The 18738-nt window shown below is 39.9% G+C and overlaps 1 protein-coding gene across 1 annotated transcript in view; it reads right to left on the reverse strand.

The window, feature by feature from the left end:
* Positions 1-1976: 1976 nt before the first annotated feature.
* The window catches only part of OTC (ornithine transcarbamylase), a 30328-nt gene continuing 13566 nt past the window's right edge, over positions 1977-18738 (reverse strand). Inside the window, exons 5-10 of the mRNA XM_026104119.2 lie at positions 14825-14978; positions 7453-7575; positions 6728-6781; positions 6466-6615; positions 5221-5358; positions 1977-3166 (exon numbers count right to left, since the gene is read on the reverse strand). Coding sequence (XP_025959904.1) covers positions 3107-3166; positions 5221-5358; positions 6466-6615; positions 6728-6781; positions 7453-7575; positions 14825-14978 — 679 coding nt within the window. The 3' untranslated portion in view covers positions 1977-3106. The remainder of the gene's footprint in view (positions 3167-5220; positions 5359-6465; positions 6616-6727; positions 6782-7452; positions 7576-14824; positions 14979-18738) is intronic.

The raw sequence follows: 18738 nt of genomic DNA on the forward strand, positions 1-18738 counted from the left end.
TGACAGCCAGACTTAATATCAGCGTAAGGGCTGTGTTTAGGCTTTGGAAATCAAAATCGGTGTGAAGATACGCTCTCGGGATGTAGCACAACAGCGGTGCCTATCTGGGCGTGACGTTTGGGTGCAGACAAATGTGGGGCAGCCACAACCACCCCACAGACCTGTGTCAGGGGACAGGGCTGATCCCTCCCTGGGCGGCAGCAGGGCTGGGCCTTTAGCCACTCTGGTGCCCCCAACTGCAGCTGGGCAGTGGGTGACAGCTTAGGCAGGCAGCTGTCTGTCAGCGCAGGATCCTGGAGAGATACCAGAGCACAACGCTGCCGATGTGTGGAGTCGAGGTATCGGAGCAAGGGGGTGTTATATAAGTCAGACGGGGGGAAGATCTGATAGACCTGAACTAGCCCAGGACCACTCTCTAGGTGAAGCAGAAAAGTGGGGCTTTTGAGGAGGGAAGATCTGGGCTATATCCTTGCCAGTGATGAGCTTCTGTGTAAAAAGAGGGAGGGAGAAGAAAACCTATCCTTCAAGTACACTCAGCAATGAAAACAGCACTTCTACTGACTAAAGCATAATAAATGTAATGAAAGACACTGTAAGCTGTTAGTGACTGCTAGCTGTTATGCATTTGTTTTAAGCCCTTTGAATGCTAATAACTGATTTTTTTCCCTAGAAAATCTTTCCACATTATTGCCATTTCCCTTACTCACCCCATTTGCAGTCATCTCTTGTAAATTCAACTAATGAATTCATGAGACATCTGGACGGCTTAATAATAGTACCTGGCACACTACCACAGCTACCATGCGGCAATCCCAGAACACGTAACCTGCAGTGCTGGTGTGACTCTTACAGCAGTAAGAAGCAGTAAAAGTCTCTTTGGGGCAGAACAGGAGTCCTTAAGGGTACCATATCTCTAGGGCCCGTAGGGCAGAAATGTGCATGCCTACTTGGTACCAACCCAATGCTTCCAGCAAGTGTCAGATCTATTCTGCGTGCACTGTGCAGACAGTCTGCATGCATTTAGTAAATCTGATCCACTGGGATATATCTGGCTCCCAGCACACACCATGCAAACTGTACATTCTGTGTGCATAAATATGCAGTAAGTTCAGTGCTTCTACACAATCGGCAGTTGCTCTGTGTGTGTGCACTAAGTCCACTCAGTACTTCTAAAAAGCATCAGAATAGCTGCACAGAGACAATGTGAGCAATTTGTGCAAGAGGCAGAGCAAGGACTATCACCCTTTCAAGTCTGTGTTCACAGAGGAATAGAATTATATGAAATTAACCCCCTGGAAATGTTGGGCTCTACTGCTCCACATGCTGCACAGCAGATCTACATGTGTTTTAAAAATGTCAGGGGAATTCAGATGTCTGGCATCCTGCTTAGATTCCTAAGTATAAAAAGAGTCTGTGATAACCTATATGTACATTAATCAGAGCAAAGAGAAGCAAAAGACTAGCAGATAATTTGTAATCTGTTCACTGTGTAATATTTAACAAAACCACTCCCTGTTGTTATAAATCTGCCTGACTTCATTGACAGTACATTAATCAACACACTAAAACTGATACACATGTGTGTGATTGCTCTGAAAGGACTAGCAAAATGAATTGTCTTGCTCTCAGCTAGCATTAAAATCAGGTTAGTGAGAATATGTGCAATGCTAGGCACTTGAACAGTTCATTAGCTCCAGAAGCATACATTTAAGTATCTTGCTGAACTGGAACCTAAGGCAATCAGAAATATATTGTACTGCATGCATTTTCCCCATATGCTAAACAGGGCAGTAAGACATTGATTTCTAGCAAATGCCCTACTCCTCCATCATTACTGCAGCTAGATCTCTGCTGAAGTGTAAATAATCACTAGATTATTGAAACACTTGTAATGCTGTAATGGTAAATGTTAATTTTAACAAGAGACACACAAATGCCTGTGAAAACTATGAATCAGTCATAAGTGGGTAGATAAACAAATGCTTTTTTATTTTTGTTTCAGTGACATGTGTGGCCCAGCAGTGAATTCCAATTTTGACATGAATTAAATAATGTTTTGCAGCTGGTCAGAAAAGGGAAAACAATTTACAGTATTTTAAAAAGTCACAAATATTGTTCAAGTATTACAGTGAAAAAGAATCAACACATTCTTGAAACTAATTAACAACAACAAAGAGGTGTTTTTTAAACAGTATACAAAGTTTTACCTAAAATACTGAGCACACACATCCAGCCATCATTAACACTACAGTTGTCATGAACCTGTTTACTACTCAGAGGATTAGCTGAAATGTGCGCAATATTATAGTGGTGGATGCAATGCAGCAAATTCCTTCTATAAAGGAGCTGTATCCCGTCCTCTTACATGATGTCCCTCATGTTTGCTTAGAGAAATAGAAATAGAAAACTTGCTTCTTTAGCCAAGATTCTTTTTAGGGAGTGAAGGTCAGAGGGAGATGGGCGAAGAACGAATCGATTCCTCCCAGTCGTCTCTCTCTGCCGCATCCAGCTCTGCAGAAGCTGCTTTATTCCAGCACTGCAGCAACATCCTCCAGTGCCAGCCCACAGGAACAGCACTGAGGATGATAATGCTGACAAGAGCCCTACATTTTCAGTGTCAAACAGAAGGGGGGTTTTGTAGAGGGCTGGAGGACAGCCATGGGAACTCAAGACAAACAGGAAAGCATTGGTTCCCTGTACACACTGCCCAGGATCAGCAATTAAGCAGATGGGTTTAGGGAGAGGTCTAAGTTTGTCATGTTACTCTACATTAGTGCTAACACAGCTATCTTAGACTATGATATGTCGATGATACTTGTAGAGTGAATCATTAAAGTATAACCTTGAAAAACTTTCAGAGATGCTGATTGCTAGAAACTATATATAACTTAGAGCATCTAGATAAAAAGCAGCTTTTGCAATGGTGTTTATTGTCTCAAAAATTTTCACAAATATAATGCAATATTGTACAGTTCCATGGAGGCAACCACACAGTTTTATTAAGGAATCATTCATTGCCTTGATCTTTTCTGAAGAAGATCTATGTATTTGTGGACAAGAATATTCTGCCGACGAGGAATATTTTCTCTTGGCAGGATTCCAAGCATCAAAATGTAGGCTTTTGTAGCTGTGGTGAGTAATCTGTCAGCAGGGAAACCAGGACAGCCTAGAAGAGGGAAAAAAGAAAAAAAATCCAATCACATTGGAAACAGATATACCATAAAAATAAATAAGGGGAAAATATTTTCTATCTCTGAAGTCTTGTGCTGAAAATTATTGTCCTGACAAAAACTGCACCCTTAGATTTATTTGCTAGAGTTTCTGATGATGAATCAGGAAAGACCTGAAAAATCTTTTAGGGTGTTCTGTTTTGTAGCTGATAGGTTTTCCCAGTGTGGACAAAATATATTAATGGACCACACAAGAGAAATTCAGACAAAGCATGTTTAGACAAAACACTACGGCTCTTTTGATGGGCCACGCTGTATTCTCAGCTACTCCTAGGAGGTGTTGTAGGTACTCAAACAGTATGTGGGCACCCTTGCAGGTTTCAGCAGAAGCTCCATTAGCATCAAAGATAGTCATACCTGAATAAGGACTTTGATATCCCAGTTTAGTTAGACTTTTTTACAGTAAAACCTGGAAAATCCTAGCTGAGGTTGATGGTTTGTCATCTTCCCCTCCTGCCCCCTTCCAATACTTTATACACACTCCAACAAACGTTGGGTATGGCAGTCATGGTGAAATGAGAGCAATGGAAATGCCAGCTAAATAAAATACAGTGTTGAAGTAGCTGCTTTGGTCTCCTCCTCACATCTGTACACACAACAAGCCCCTGTGCTTTGCTTTGTTTTGCCGAGGCATTACTTGGTTCACACTCTTGTGATTTCACAGCAAGGTCAGACTGCAAATTGGCATTTTGGCCCAGAACTGGATTTACAAGAGTCCTCCGGGGACTGCGGTCTTGTTGCCTGTCTTTCCTTTCCCTTTAGCATTGCTCAGTGAGAGAGGTAGTCCCAGGCACGCAGTGGGGGACTGAACATATGGTTGTGCAGCCCCCCACTGCTACTCATGTCATAGCTGCACTCAACTCTGTTCAGAACTACAGCTGAGCAAATAATTAATTTTTCAGTTTGCTGGCTGAGCTGAAAACACTTGAAACTAACATAGAAACAAGATCTATATGGTCTTCTTTTCAGCTTGATAAAATAAAACTATAACACCTTTTTTACCCTCCAAAAATGTGCAGCTTGAATGCAAAGTAAAGGTTTGGTGTCCTTTAAAAAAAATCGAGGCATTTATAAACATTTCAGAAAGAAAATCAATAATGTGAGGACTTTTCAGAACTTTAAGGTCAAAGTTATGCATTGAATTTAACACAAATTTGTTAATAACTCTGATTAAGTCCAAAATCTGCATTTCTGGTAAATATAATACTCAACCACATATTCACTTGGAGCAAATGCAGAGCTTTTCTGAGAGCTGTGCTAATGCCATTTCAGTTTTTTTCATTGCTCTGAAAGTTTTCACTAGCTTTTGTCAACATGATGGTTCTAAAGCCAACAATAAATAACAGGCTACTGAGATCTGAGAGTAATTTTCTGAAATCCTAGAAATATTGAGAGTGGAGTTATGGTTTATATTAAATACCAAATGTCCTCTTGTGGTTCCCATGGAACACAGTGTTACCCAGGCCATAACTGAGGGTCCTTATATTTCAGGGGCCTCGAAAGCTTTCTTCTAGCAGTGCTTTCTCAGAGAAAGTTCCCACTGTTCTCAGGGGCAGCTTTTCTTCAGAGAAAACTGCAGGATCTCTAGCACTGTCTGCTTTAAGGGAAATTGTAGTCTGTAAGACCAGTCCATGGGACCTCAGCATTTAGCAAGCTTCAAAATGGAGGAACTAAGTCAATCATTATAATAAACTCAGTGAATTAAATATGAAAGTTACTATTTATACTGTAGATTTCATTTGGTGATAAAAACTGGGTCAAGCAACAGCAGATTATCATCAAAATAAGTCACATTTACGGCCAAAAGCATTTGTGCTACACATATATAAGATGCCTATAGTCAAAACTGTGATGTGCTGTCGGGTGCATTTGAAATATATGTATTAATGCTTACCGTTTATTGAGGAAGCAAGCTCAAACCAAGCCTGTAGTGAAAGGTAGAACAAAGGCTGACCCTAACCTCTAACTAGTTTTTATCTTCCTTTCTTACCATAATTGTCCATTTTCTGTTTTCAGCCTCCTGGAAAACCAATGATTGTGGAGAATAAAATACGTCATCATCAACTTCTTCTGGTTTTCTGGGTAAGCAGTGTAAAAATGTCCAGTTGGAAGCAGCAGATTTTGCAGTCTGTAGATCAAAAAGCATATAAAAATAAAGGAACATGATAGGGCATTAATGAAAACTTTAACTAGTAAAAAGATTAACAAATTTTATATAAGCTCCTGCTCCAGTGACTTTGATGATGAACTCAGAAAAATTCCAGTGACATCAGAAGAACTGCTCATCTGTGAATAAGATGGGAATATCCCCACTCAAGTCAATAAGAGTTCAGTGCTGACTTCGTGAAAGCCAAATTTTTACTCCTACTTCTTTGGCTTTAGTAGGGGAGTAAAAACTCTAGTGACACAGTGGATCAATAAAGTGCAATCTGTATTGGAATGCCATATAGTAATATAATACTATGGGTAATTGCAACAAGAGCTTATTAAACAATGATTGAAAAGGCTATGATCAGTTCTTTTGCTATTGTCACTCATAATATATTGATCTAATATCTGAACAATGATTTAAAGCATTTTAAGCCAGTTCAGAAACATACCTGTTAATAGTACTTTGTGAACTTATATTAAAATGCAGTCAATTAAAACAGTAATTCTATCAGCAAGCAAAATGTCCTTTTTATCTTCAACAGTAAATACTTTATGACCTTACCTTTTCTCTAACTGTTTTTGTTCAGATAAGTATTTCAGCTAGATGATTTTTAAGGACACATATATTTAATGCTTCCTTCATTGACAGATGTACACAAAATTGCCCCAAATCTTGCCCAGGCTATGGGCTTTAAGAGTTAACCTGTGAGCTGCTTATTAGAAATAAAGCATAATGGATCTTTTCTGGTAGCAAAGAGAAAATGCAAGGTTAGAATTTTTTTCTTTTATGTCATGTTTAAAGGTTTTTATGTCATCAAGAAGTAAAGGGTTAGCTCTCTTGCACTGGTCATATTTTGGAGTTAGATGTCATTGGGAAGCTCTGAGAGGGGCCAAACCATGGGAAGAGTATGAGATTAACTCAGCCTCAGTGTCTTTGTGAGTTTTTCAAGCTGGAGTGAGGTTTGCATGTGCTTAGTCAATGGCCCTACTCAAAGAAATGCCAAACCCTTGCTTTGCTGATGTTGATTTTTACAAATGCAATCTATAAAAGCATCAACAAAAAAAACTACATCTGAGCTTTTACCTGCATTGTAACCTGATAACCTTGAAATGCCTTTAGTCTTTCTTTCTTTTCTTCTTCTTGTCCCATGCTTATCCATGTATCTGTAACTAAGACATTGGCACCATCTGCAGCTTCCAAAGGATCTGTTGTGAGAAGTAACCTGGTACCATACTAATGTGAATAAAATAAGGAAGATCAGGAAAGTAAGGAAGTTTAACTTCATTTATAGCTTAAAATAAACTCTATTCAAGCTACTGTATGAGGCTATATCTTAGGCTCATACCTCTTTGGAGTACTGTTCAGTTATTTTAGTTATTCTGATGTCTGGTTCAAAGCCCTGCCAAAAGAGATGATAGATAACATTACAGAACTTATGTATGATCATTAATGATTATTAAAACTGATTAGAAGAATGCTGATGGAACCATTTTCCATTGGAAGAGGAACATCTGTCAGAACTGCAAAGCTTCAGGAAATTATATTGATTTTGTTGAAAGTTTCTTTTGGAGTAACTCTGGTGGGAAGTGTTCTGATAAGGTAAAAACCCACCTATTCAGCAGTTATAAAATGAAATGCCTCTGTATCATTAATTTTTTGTTCTAAACGGATTCTGTTTTATATTTTTTCTTATACTACAATGCAGCACTCTAAAAAGCCGAATTTAAAACACTTCCACCAATCTGCAATGACTTTTACATTTTTCTTCGGTGAGAAGTTCGGGGATTTTTCAATACTTTCTCAAATGGAATTTTCTTCCTCCACAGAGCCCCGTGATTTATACTGCAGTCGTGATTTCCCCTCAGCCCTTCTGAAGTTGGACTCAGTATAGTTATTCCTGTTTTGCATCAAAGTAACTGAATCAAGATTCTGAACTTCTGTTCTTAAATAAAGCTGACACTCAAGATGCATGCAAGCACCCCTAGCCTAGGCCCTTGGGAAGTATCCAAGTGGCTGACACAGGAATTGGCAAAGTTAGACCGCTTTTCTCCAAGCACACAGCCTTCTTACTTTGGGAGTTGCGATATGGAGATGCATTCCCAGCTTTGCAGCACTCATCATGATGGAGTTGAGGACATTGTTTCCATCCCCGATCCAGGTGACTGTGAGCCCGTTCAGACCACCATAGTGCTCCTGCCAACCAAATCACACAGGCCCAGGTTACAGTCCAGGGAGCTGAGCAGGCTGAGGCCACAGGCAGAAGAAAGGGTTGATCAGGCTGGTCTGACCCAGGGAAGGCTGGCTACCTCCAGACGCTAGCTGCTGCCTACAAGGGACTATAGCACTAACTGAACTTGCGGCAGCTACAAGATGGTCAGTAAGGGAAAGCCCCTGTGTCTTATCTTATATGAAGACCTGAGTGTTGCAGCTTTCTCTGATGAGGGGCATGTTGACTCGTATACCATATACTGAGGCCCAGGCTGTAAGACACAGTAGTGATTTCAGCACCAAAGTTGCAGCTGTCAGCTGGTGCTCACAGGTATCAGTGAATGGTAGGAACTGTTAATTTAGTTCTAGTGACCAAGCTCCTCCCAGCCTCCCTCCCAAAACTATCTAAATATCCCTACTCAGGTTTGCTCTAGCTTGGTTGTCTCTACACAATGTTCCCTTCTAAAAAGTGGCCATGCCCTTATGCTGCATTTTAACCATTACAGCTGTACCAGGCAGCAACAGCAATACTTCAGAAGCACCTGTGCCACTCATGGCTAGCTCCATCATCTTCATTGTCTCCATCACCTGCCTTCAGAGATGGTTCTCTTTTGGATAGCCAACGAATGCAGTGATTATTAAGACTATTAAGATAATTAAGTTGATTACCCTAACTTGAAACAGCATTACAGTGCTAACTGGAGCTTTACCTGATTGCACGTTGTACATGTGCAACTACCCTGGCTCTCAGCCAGCAGCAGATAAGGCCTCAGGAGGAGCAAGAGTAACAGGAGTTGTGCATTTCCAGACCAGAACAATTTGAGGCCCTTCAGAAAGCTTTGTTTTAAATACGCATATTTGTATGTACTTAAGTTGATAGCAGAAAATATGTAAAGACGTAACCAAATACTTCTACATGTCTGCTCTCCACAACTCCATCTTATGACTCGAAAAACTAAAGACATGATGGAGAGCCTTTTATTCTCAAGGCACCAGTTCAAAGCTGGGCCATGCTACTATTGCATTGTAGTAACTGGAAGCCAGACAGTGTTTCAGCACTTGGTGTGACATGATTCAATGCTTGTCAGAAAGGATAAGCCTCCACGCTGTAGAGCTGTACTAACTGGCAACCTTGTACACAGCCTTGGCAAAGATGCCAAAAGACTGAACAGGAAAGGGGCTGGAACTACCCCCTCCTCTCCTGGCAGCAGCTTCTCTTGAACAAATATTTGTGAAGCTGCTTCAGAACAAACCTACTGTCGTTTCTGCCAGTGACCGCAATTTTGAGTCAGAAATAGTAGCATTTGGAATATTTAATAACATTAAAATGCAGTTGCAATCTAAACCTCATAGATCCTTAGGCTGCCTACAGTTTAAGGGCAGTCATGCTGGTGCCTGATTTCAGACTGACTAGCTTCCCAGCCTTTGGTAGCAAGCCTTCCCTTGTCATTTTGTTCATTTCTTGTAGTTTCCTTGGTATTCTCTTCCTAGCAAAATTACCACTTCAGTAGCAATGATGCTCGTAGGAGAAGGACAAAACTAAGGCATTTAAGAGATCATTTCCAGTTAGGGGTTAGTGATAGCTGAGGCATGAACCCACAACCAGGAGCAAATCAGACAATCCTGACTTCATTTGATCTCACTATTTAAAAATAGACATCTCAGCCTGTAGTGCTCAAAGCTGACTGACTGACTAGTGAGTCACAGATATACTGCTATGTTAAATAACATCCACCTTATTACCAGCTGTTACTCTGCATTAAAAAAAGCACAACACGCATCAAATATTTTTGTCTGTTTTCCCAAGCTGGTCCAGATAAAGTTCAAAGAACTGGAGATGGCCATATAATAACCCTCATAATCTGCACTGTAAATTGCAAAGCCATGTCTGCAGTGACTGCTACATAGAGGGTACATAGCTGAGCAAGTCTTAATGAAGATATTTAGCTAACAGAAGAAGCCCTAGCCAAAGCAGAATCAAGCTCAGCATGTGCCAGGGGAGCCTACTTTATATCCTGTCCAAAGCATCATGCTGCTGCTGGTACACTGCTCTTGTAACTCAAACCTCTTCATTTAAAGCCAGCGCACTGTGACTATGACTGTAGTACATATATTCATACATCCTCAGCTTCCAAGAATGACTGTGAGAAAGATGAGATGATTGTGTTGATCAGAATGAGGGAGCTCTGAGGCAATATAAAAGCTACTGTGTGTGAGACATACATTTTATTTCTCTGTTTTATAGCGTATGCTTATACAACTGCACAGAGAAAATCCTGCTAAAATTGGTTTACCACAGTGGTAACAATCTAGGTTAAACTAGAATCTTTACAATAACTCAGATGGCCTGGGCCTTTGAAGATATGTTTCCCCTTGCATCCCTGCCCAATTTTTCCAAACCCTATTATATTGATGTAGGAATTTTATCTGCTTGGATGTTCTTGCAGTTTATATCCCTTTATATTTGGGATGTGACTTCAATATATTTAGACTTCCAGTAAAACCACTCAAAAAATAATGTACTTAGAAAGTTTAGAGTCCTTCTACTTTGTGAATGCCTCTTTGGCAAACTGATGACTGCTTCTATAGTGCGACAGAACCTGGCTTTGCTATTCACATGAAAAATCTCTGCTAAATGATGAATGTTGGTTTAACAATCAACTTTCTCAGGCTCATGCTTATTTTACTATGTTTCATTCTGTTCTTACCCATGACTTAGAGTTGTATGTTTGGAGAAGACCAGTTTAATTATTTAAGAACTTTCCAGTATGACTCTATATCTGGACTTATTTCTAGATAGGCTGAAACTCTGACACCAGTATAGGTTGCTTCAGAAATGTTTGACAGCATCAATTATAACAGCCTCAATCACAAAAAGCTTTTGAGTACTGAACTGATAATTTGTCCAAACTAAAAATAGAAAGCAAGGCACCAGTCAAAGCTGTAGCCCTTCAGTAGGCAGTGCAATCCAGCAAATGAGAAATTGGGCGACCTGGTATCTAAAGACTCCCAAATCAAGCTGAAGAGAGGTGCTGGGCCAGTCATCTTACTTATTCATAGTTCTGCATTTGTCATGGTTATTGAGGCAGGATATTTTAGAGGATCGGTGTGGATCTTACTTAAGATTTCTAATTATTAGAATAATGATGACAGTGACGAATTTGGGAACAATAAAATTTGAGCTCTTTGGATCACAGATTGAGAGAAGTTGAGAGAGAATATATGGCAGCCCTCTTCAAACTGGTAACACTGTAATTCGTTATGTTATTTAAAAAGGAACCACTGATTTACTTTAAAAGGTAGCAAAGAACACTGACAAGCTAGAAGAACCTATGTAATTTTCTATATAATGTTTGGAAAAGGGACAACCAAAATCAGAAAAATAATAGTGTAAGAGTTAGTGTTAGTTACACTTTCTAGAGCCCAAAATGGCCAATTTCATATTGGTGATGCTAGGTAAGCAAAGAAATCACAACCATTATAACCTAACAGCAGAATTACATTATATAATTATAACCTAACAGCAGATTTCAGACTCTCCCTGCCAAAATCTTTGCTATTATACTAAGCACTTCTTTTCTAAAAAGAAAGTTCACTTCAGACCAGTGACATATAGAGCTAGTAGCATATGGACCCACTCTAATGACCAGTCAGGCCATCTTGCAATCGGCTGCAAGTTAGCTGATTTGGCTGTGACATTAATATCAATTGAATCCATGTCAATACACGGTTTGTTCCCAGAATACAAATTATGTGATGACCCCTCAGTCAGGCTTCACAGAACAGAGTTAATGAGCCACAGCCTCCACTCAGCGGATGGAGAGGCACTGACAGACCAAGGAAGTGGCTGTTATGGACCTTTAGCACAAACAGCAAAGTAAAATGGCACAGTAACAGCACACAAACCCATAGTCTTTAAAGGCCAAATTCTCAAACTCTCAAAATCAGATGGCAAAATGTTTACCACTATTTCTAGTGGGTTATAACTCACCTCAAGAGCAAACTGAGCTCAAGAAAGCTTTTAAGAAAGAAGGTCGCAGGTATGCCAAGAAAAACATACCTCTTGGCATTACATGTGTCACTGCAGAGGGCAGTAATACTGACCACAGGCAAGGGGAGAACCAGCTTAGCTAGCTAATGTGTGGGGGGTCCAGGTTGCTCAGGAAGAAGTCACAGTGCAAGAGGATGTTGAATCTGAAGAATCTCACCTCCATATTCATGACAGGAGCGCTGTTTATGATCTGACAAGAATATCCTGAATATAAAATGAGAGAGAGGCAGCCCTGAAAAATACTGTTTGGGAATGCTCTTGTAACAGAATTTACTAAAACAACAACAGCAACAACAACAAAACCCACTAAAATACACCTGTGAAAAGGTAATGAGAAGCCATGGTGCATAAGCCAGAAAATATTCTGACAGAACGAAACAGGAAACTAGGCAATTGCAAATGGAAGAGAAAGTACTTGAAGAGGATTCAAGAAGGCAAAATGACAAAATTAATAGGATCTAGAAAATCAAAGAGCAAAAATGTGCTAAAGATGAAGAGGGTCAGACTGCACTTAGAGATCCACTGGCAAACACAGAAGTCCTAGAAGAAGAAGAAAAACAAGAGAAAATAAAAGTACACTTGGGCTATGTACTGACAGCAGGGAGGGGCAGATCCAGGCAGAAAAGTATTTACAGAGGTAAGGAAGAAACATTTTCTAAAGACAAATAAAACAAAACAGCTGCATAAATTCTGTAGATTATATGCAATATAAGGCAATCTGTGTCACTACTGTGTTTTGCATGTAGTTGTATATCAAGTACATTTCCTTTGCTTTGCAGGAAAGCAGTCCAAATGCTAAACGAACTTTTAGCTCATCTAAAGAATCAGTGGTACTATCCAACATCCCTGTAATAATCTTCTTCCAGGTAGTGCTCAGATAACATATGTTTTCACCCTACAGAAAATCCTATGAGAAGTTTGGCTGTGGTAAGGACCAACTGGATGCTATGGCTCCCACTTCTTTGAATGTTATTCCTACTTCTGTGAACTGTTCATTATATGATTACTATGCTGTTTTGTTACAAATGCTACCGGCTGCAGGACCAGGATTCTCCACCTCAGCAGACAATGCAGAGCAGAACAGAGGCAGCAGAAGGGCACATCAGGAAGGGGAAGCAAGCACGCAGTGACCATACCCACAGCGTGCTGCACAAAGCCACACTCCCTGTCTGCCCAATCTGTCCTGGGTAAGAAAGCAAGAGTGGAAAAGAAGGTCATAAACCAGCAGCGCAGCATGTCCCTGGTGAAGTGGGTCAGCCATCCAAGTGCCTTATAAAGAGCTCCTGACAAACACTGGGCTAAAGGACATGCTGGAAAGAGAAGGGGAGAGATGGGAATGGTTGGACAGAGCAATCTGCTTATTGGGCACTGGGAAAGTGCTGCAAATTTTAGAAAAGCTGCCACAGCTGTCTGAGAGATAAGCCATTCCTTGAGATTTCTGTGAATACTCACCTTGTCATGCTGCCTGTCCAGGTTGGATGGTTTTTGGTTTGAGCACCAGCCATTGCAGTCCTGTTTCCTCGTCACGTAAAGTGAGCAGGGACACTCTTTCTAAAGACTCCCTTTCCAGTGTTGGATGTGACAAGGATAGCCACTTGCTACTGCTGCTCTAGTTATTCAAACCAAAAAAACATCCAGGCTGTGGGGACATGTTCACCTGGAGCTTCTACGCCATGGCTTGCCTATTCAGGTACACAATAGAAGAGAACCAGAAGGTGACCAACAGGACATGTATTCATTCTGCTAATCTCCATAGGTTTCCCCAAAGATGAGTGGAGAAAGAAGTGCATCTCTAGAGGGTGACTTAGATGCTCAGTGGTCTCTCTCCATCGCCCTCGAGCTATGCAGGATGAATCCAGTTTTAGAGGCAGAGATATCAGTAGTTACATAAACCATGAGTTGCACATCATTGCTGAAGCCTGCTACTCACAAGCGGTAATGTGCTAACAACTAAGATATTTGCAAGACAGAAAACCCCAGAAAACACAAACTTAAGATCCTTTCATTTTACAGTTACACTCAGTGTTTAAAAAAAATTATGACTTTTTATGACTGATGAAGTTCTCATTATGGCTTACTGTCTTGCACCATTTGAACAGTACTCAGGCTGGCTTGATGTAATTCTCCCAAATGTACCTTACCCTGAGGTATATGATGCATTTTAGTCCCAAGTTCACCACTTTTCACTAGTCTTTTCACTTATATTGTTGAAAATTTTAAGAAAAATAATGATTGAAGTAAGGAGAGAGGAATTTCCACTAAACAGACAAATCTTTCAGCATTTAAAGCATAAATATTTTGTTACTTTTCTCACTAGATCTTTGCCACACACTGAACATCCCATAGCAGAGTCTTTGAAGTCTGACAAACTCCGCTGAACAAACCAGGAAATTATTCTCACCCTCCCTTTTCAAGCAGTGGGATTTTTATTCACTCAGACAGTAAACAAGGTCAGAGGAGTTCATCAAAGTTGTCAAGCAGGCCTACAGTATACTAATCTTTTTTTATAAGCTGGTTTCTCAATTGATTGTAAAACAGCATCGTCCTTCTGTTCACAGATAAATATCTGGTATTATATGGTAAAATGCTATAGCGCTGTCAAATAAAATATTGCATTAGATTAGAACTACAAAATATGATCTTTGTTAACTATTTCTTGATATGAACAAAGTTTAAATAGGCTTAAGTGCCTGAACATCAGGGATTTGCACTGGTAGCGTTAACTTGCTTTTCAAAGTAAATTTGTTCAACTAATTTCCTAATGTATGGATAATGATTCCTTTGAAACCGTTCACAGGTTAGGGCAGAACTGAGAGTGAACTACTGGGTTTTTTGAAGTCAGTGGCAAAGTTTTCATGGGCTTTGGTTGAGCCAGCCTCTCACATTTATCTTACCACATAAACCCCACCGTGCATTGCTTGAATTGTGGCCTGATTCCAATGAAGTACTTAATTTTATGCTTAACTTCAGTCCCACTACAGCTGATAGGACTAGGTAATTGTTTTAAATTAAGCAGGTCCTTAATTAAGTTGCTCGATGAAAATCTCTTTAAATAATAAGTGTCATGTAATTATCAATTAAAGAAAACCCTAGGAATAAATGGTTTTGAACCTGACTTTCCCAAATACTTACTGAGACCAAGATTTAGCAAAAATTATTATTAAACAGGGAGTATATTGTTACCTGAAGAGTAAGGTAATCAGCCAGAATCTGGAGAGGATGGTATGAGTCAGACAACCCATTGATTATTGGGATTGTAGCTTCTTTTGTCAATAGGTCCAGATCGGTATGCTTATAAACTCGAGCCAGGATTGCATTTGTCATGCTGGACAGCACCCTAGAGGATCGCAGAAAATATCTAAGTCAAACATAATAAATATATGCCTCTTGCACTCTTCAATGTGCAACACATAAATATTAATGAGAAGTGATAATGAATCAAATTTTTCCAACTAACTGAATAATTTATGATGCCTACATAACACACTTAAACGTGGACATTTAACAACTGCTAATAAGTAAGTAGTTTTACTTATTAACAAACTGTAATAAATAAATGAAAACTGCTCCTGTATTCAATTTAGTTTTTGACTGTAGCTACAGATTTAGCATTTATAAATGTTAACTGAAATAAAATAAGAAGTGGCTTGACAATGTAATGTTTGAAGTATTGGATAACTTAGGAAGCAATAAAGTGTAACATTTCTTCAGTCTTTTAGCTGAACAAATGTAGCATCAACAGAACATTTTAGTTTGCATGGTAATCTGACCCTTGTGAGGATTAGGACTAAATATCTATCTCAGATTACCACAATTCTTTATTGATCTCAATGGAAACTAAAACAGAAGGCCAACAATACCAGCCCATTCTTTCTCCTATCTACTCACTTGCACATTGACACACATGGTATCACCATTCCAGTAACATCAAAGTTTGAAACTCAGTATACAGATAAGGGCATGCAGGAATCAGTGCGCCACTCTGGCCTTGCTTTATTTGCCAAGGGGTGAAAGACTCAGAGATTAGCATAGTGGATTAGCATAGCATACTCAATATGTTTTGAATTTTTACATAAATTAAACATAAATTGGGGCTTAGCTCTGCATTTCTGTGCTATAATCAGGCCCTGAAGCATGACTTTGTAGTAGTATTTTGTATGTTTTAATATTATCTGTAACTGGACCTTAAAACAAAACATGAAAGAGACTGAATAGACGAGTATGAAAAACTCCTGCAATATCCATGTTTTTGATTAGCCACAAGCGATTCTGATATCTCCTCCTGTGGAAATACAGGTGCAAATGGCATAGTCTTTACTCAGAGAAACCTCCTGATGAAGTCAGTAACGTTTTTTTCTATTGGTGTCAAACATTCCTTACACATGCAGAACTCCTATAAAACATTACAGGATTCCCTGTACAGCTCTCTCTGAAGAAAAAGATTGCTGATGACAGCTGGAAGTGAAAAGGAGGAACTGAACAGAGTATTTACCAGAGTGTAAGGTATTGGAATAGTTATTTGTGCCATTACTTCTTCCTCGCTCAAAAGTTTCAAAAATTTTTTTTGTTTAATCTACCTTGAATCGTGACTACGGACAACGTGTTCTGATTTGAACAAATTATCAAAGATGGGACACATGGTCCCAATCGTTGGCCATTTAACAGGTGTCTACCCTAAATTGGACATAACTATTCCTTCTATAGCCAAGAAAAAGAGGAAGTTGCATTGGAAAATTGCCATTTATCTTAGGCAGCTTCTTAGGACATTAGGTCAGCTGATCTCTACCCCACAAGGCTGCTAAGAATTTCAAAAAGTTGCTTCTTTTGCCATGTATGTCGTTGAGGAAATTCAGTCATAATGAATGACCAAGTACTGATCAGTGCTGGACTTTCTTCCTTATTCTGTTGATAGTAGATACTAGAATTTCTGGAGACTTCATGCAATACATCAGGCAGTCCTTCTGCCAGCATTTCTAGATGTCATATTACAGAGGGAAACCCAAATGGAAACTGGGCTTATCCTTTGTGAAATCAAAACCAAATTGAACTCAGCCAAAAAACTAGTCCTCATCTGATGCTCTCCTGTAACCAAATCAGTTTGAAGAAAACAGTGTAAGGCTGGCATTGCTTTGGAAAAAAGACCTGGCTAAAGAAGAGTCTTTAGTGAAGATGAAGTTTTCAGAGGTGAGGGAGAGTAAACACAGGCTTATCAAGTGACTGATATTACCAGTTTCTTTGCATTTGAGGGAGTGATCAAGGCTTCCCTGTTATCACTAACTACGAGTTCTTTTTTTTTTTCTTTTTACGAGATTTTGAGCCTATTAGCTTCAAAATCCCAGAGCTTGGAAATATATGAGTATATCAGAAAGCTGCATTTCTGTCTTGTCAAAATAAGTTCATTTCTACAGTGCAAAGCTGGAAAATATTACTCAGGTGTATCCTCTAAGGACTCCAGAATTAAACACAAATAAAAGCATTCTTTTTTGTTGTTGATCTCTGTATTTTTAACACAGTATTGTGATTTTGGGTCATTTGCATACATTTTGGGTAGAATATTGCTATCCAAGGTTTGGATACCTTATTTTTTTCTTGAAAGTATGTACTAATTCAAAGGTTTAATTTTCTAACAAGACTACTTACTTCATTGTTATTGATACTATTACAGGGGTTTAGCGCAGACATGTTCTCAGGAAATGGTGAGAAGGCTTAAAAAGATAAAACTCATTCCCCATAGATGCAGATTTGTCCCACAATAATCTCAGTGAACTGTTAAAAGCCACTGAGCTACAGTGATGCACAAAGGAACTGCTTTACAGTAGAAAATACAGATGCAATGCTCATATTTCATTTCACGTAATATATCAGACATGCTGAACAGCACTGAAAGGCTTAGAGCTCCTTAATGGGTGGTAAGTTTTTGCTTTTGTGTCAGTGCAAATATAAATGTTTTGTGAAGCATGGAAGAACTGTATTATGGCCAGGTAATAAGTCACTAAAAATATGTTCACAGCAGAAATGCTTTCAACACTTACCTGCACCAATTATAATAAAAACTTGGGACTTTTACAGTCCTGCATCCCCTCTGCTTTAAGTCTTAATCTCAAACACTTCTAAGGCCTTTAGAGCCCCAGCCACAAACCTGTAAATAATCGAAATACCCTGTGGGTCTATACAGGCATTCTTTTTTTATTCTCACATTAACTGAATAAGGTTGGCATGTCATCCTTCACTCACAGGAAACGCTAAGGAATGAATACTTACGTTGTTCTTTTGGGTAAACAGCTCAGTCTTGATTATGCAAAGTCAATAGTAATTCTGCTAATGAGAGCAGGAGTAAAGCAGAGTGTGTGGGGCTCTGTCAGGACTTGGGAAAGCTGATAGCTCTCACACCACTGTAGCAGTTGAGTGCCGTGACTCAGCGGAGGAGTAAAATTCCCAGGTTAGGGTCATAAATAAGGGCTCAGCCTGGAAGAACAAGTGGTGACGGAGGAGAAGGGATGGAGGCTGGAAAGGGAGGCTGGTGTTGTGGAGGTTTTCTCCACAGAATGGGGGACTCCTCTGGAGCCACTGGGGGATTTGCTTGCTTCTACCTTTTGCCATGTTTCTTGCAGCTTACTGTCTTTCTATTTCCTTTTGGCTTGTGCAAGCAAAGGTCATTCAAGAGATTGCAAGCCAAAGATTTAATGGCCATTCATTATACCATTTGGGAAGAAGGAGTCTACAGAAAAACATGTCCGTGTATGAGAACACTTTGCATTTGTTGCCCTGTTGGTGTCTGAAGGATAGATGACCCTGCTCCAGGCAACATCTGCAAGTGTGGTGTGTGGTGTGATGGTGCTGGGCAGAGGTTACTGCCAGGGAGCACTGTGTAAGGCCCTGAGCACATCCTTTCCCCTCCTGGAGGCTGGGCTGATGGGGCTCAGGGCGAACTTAGCAACAGTGCAGCTGAGGGCTGCCCCTCATCACCCTGAAGACCAGGCAGAGGCTCTCACAGCACTGCAGGGAGCCTCAGCCAGGGCTGATCCACTTCCCTTGGGAGCTACAGCTCCTACTGCATTGTACCTGTGCCTGTGCCAGTCCCAATCCCAACCCATGAG

This window comes from Dromaius novaehollandiae, chromosome 1 (assembly GCF_036370855.1).
Source record: "Dromaius novaehollandiae isolate bDroNov1 chromosome 1, bDroNov1.hap1, whole genome shotgun sequence".
Taxonomy (NCBI): Eukaryota; Metazoa; Chordata; class Aves; order Casuariiformes; family Dromaiidae; genus Dromaius; species Dromaius novaehollandiae.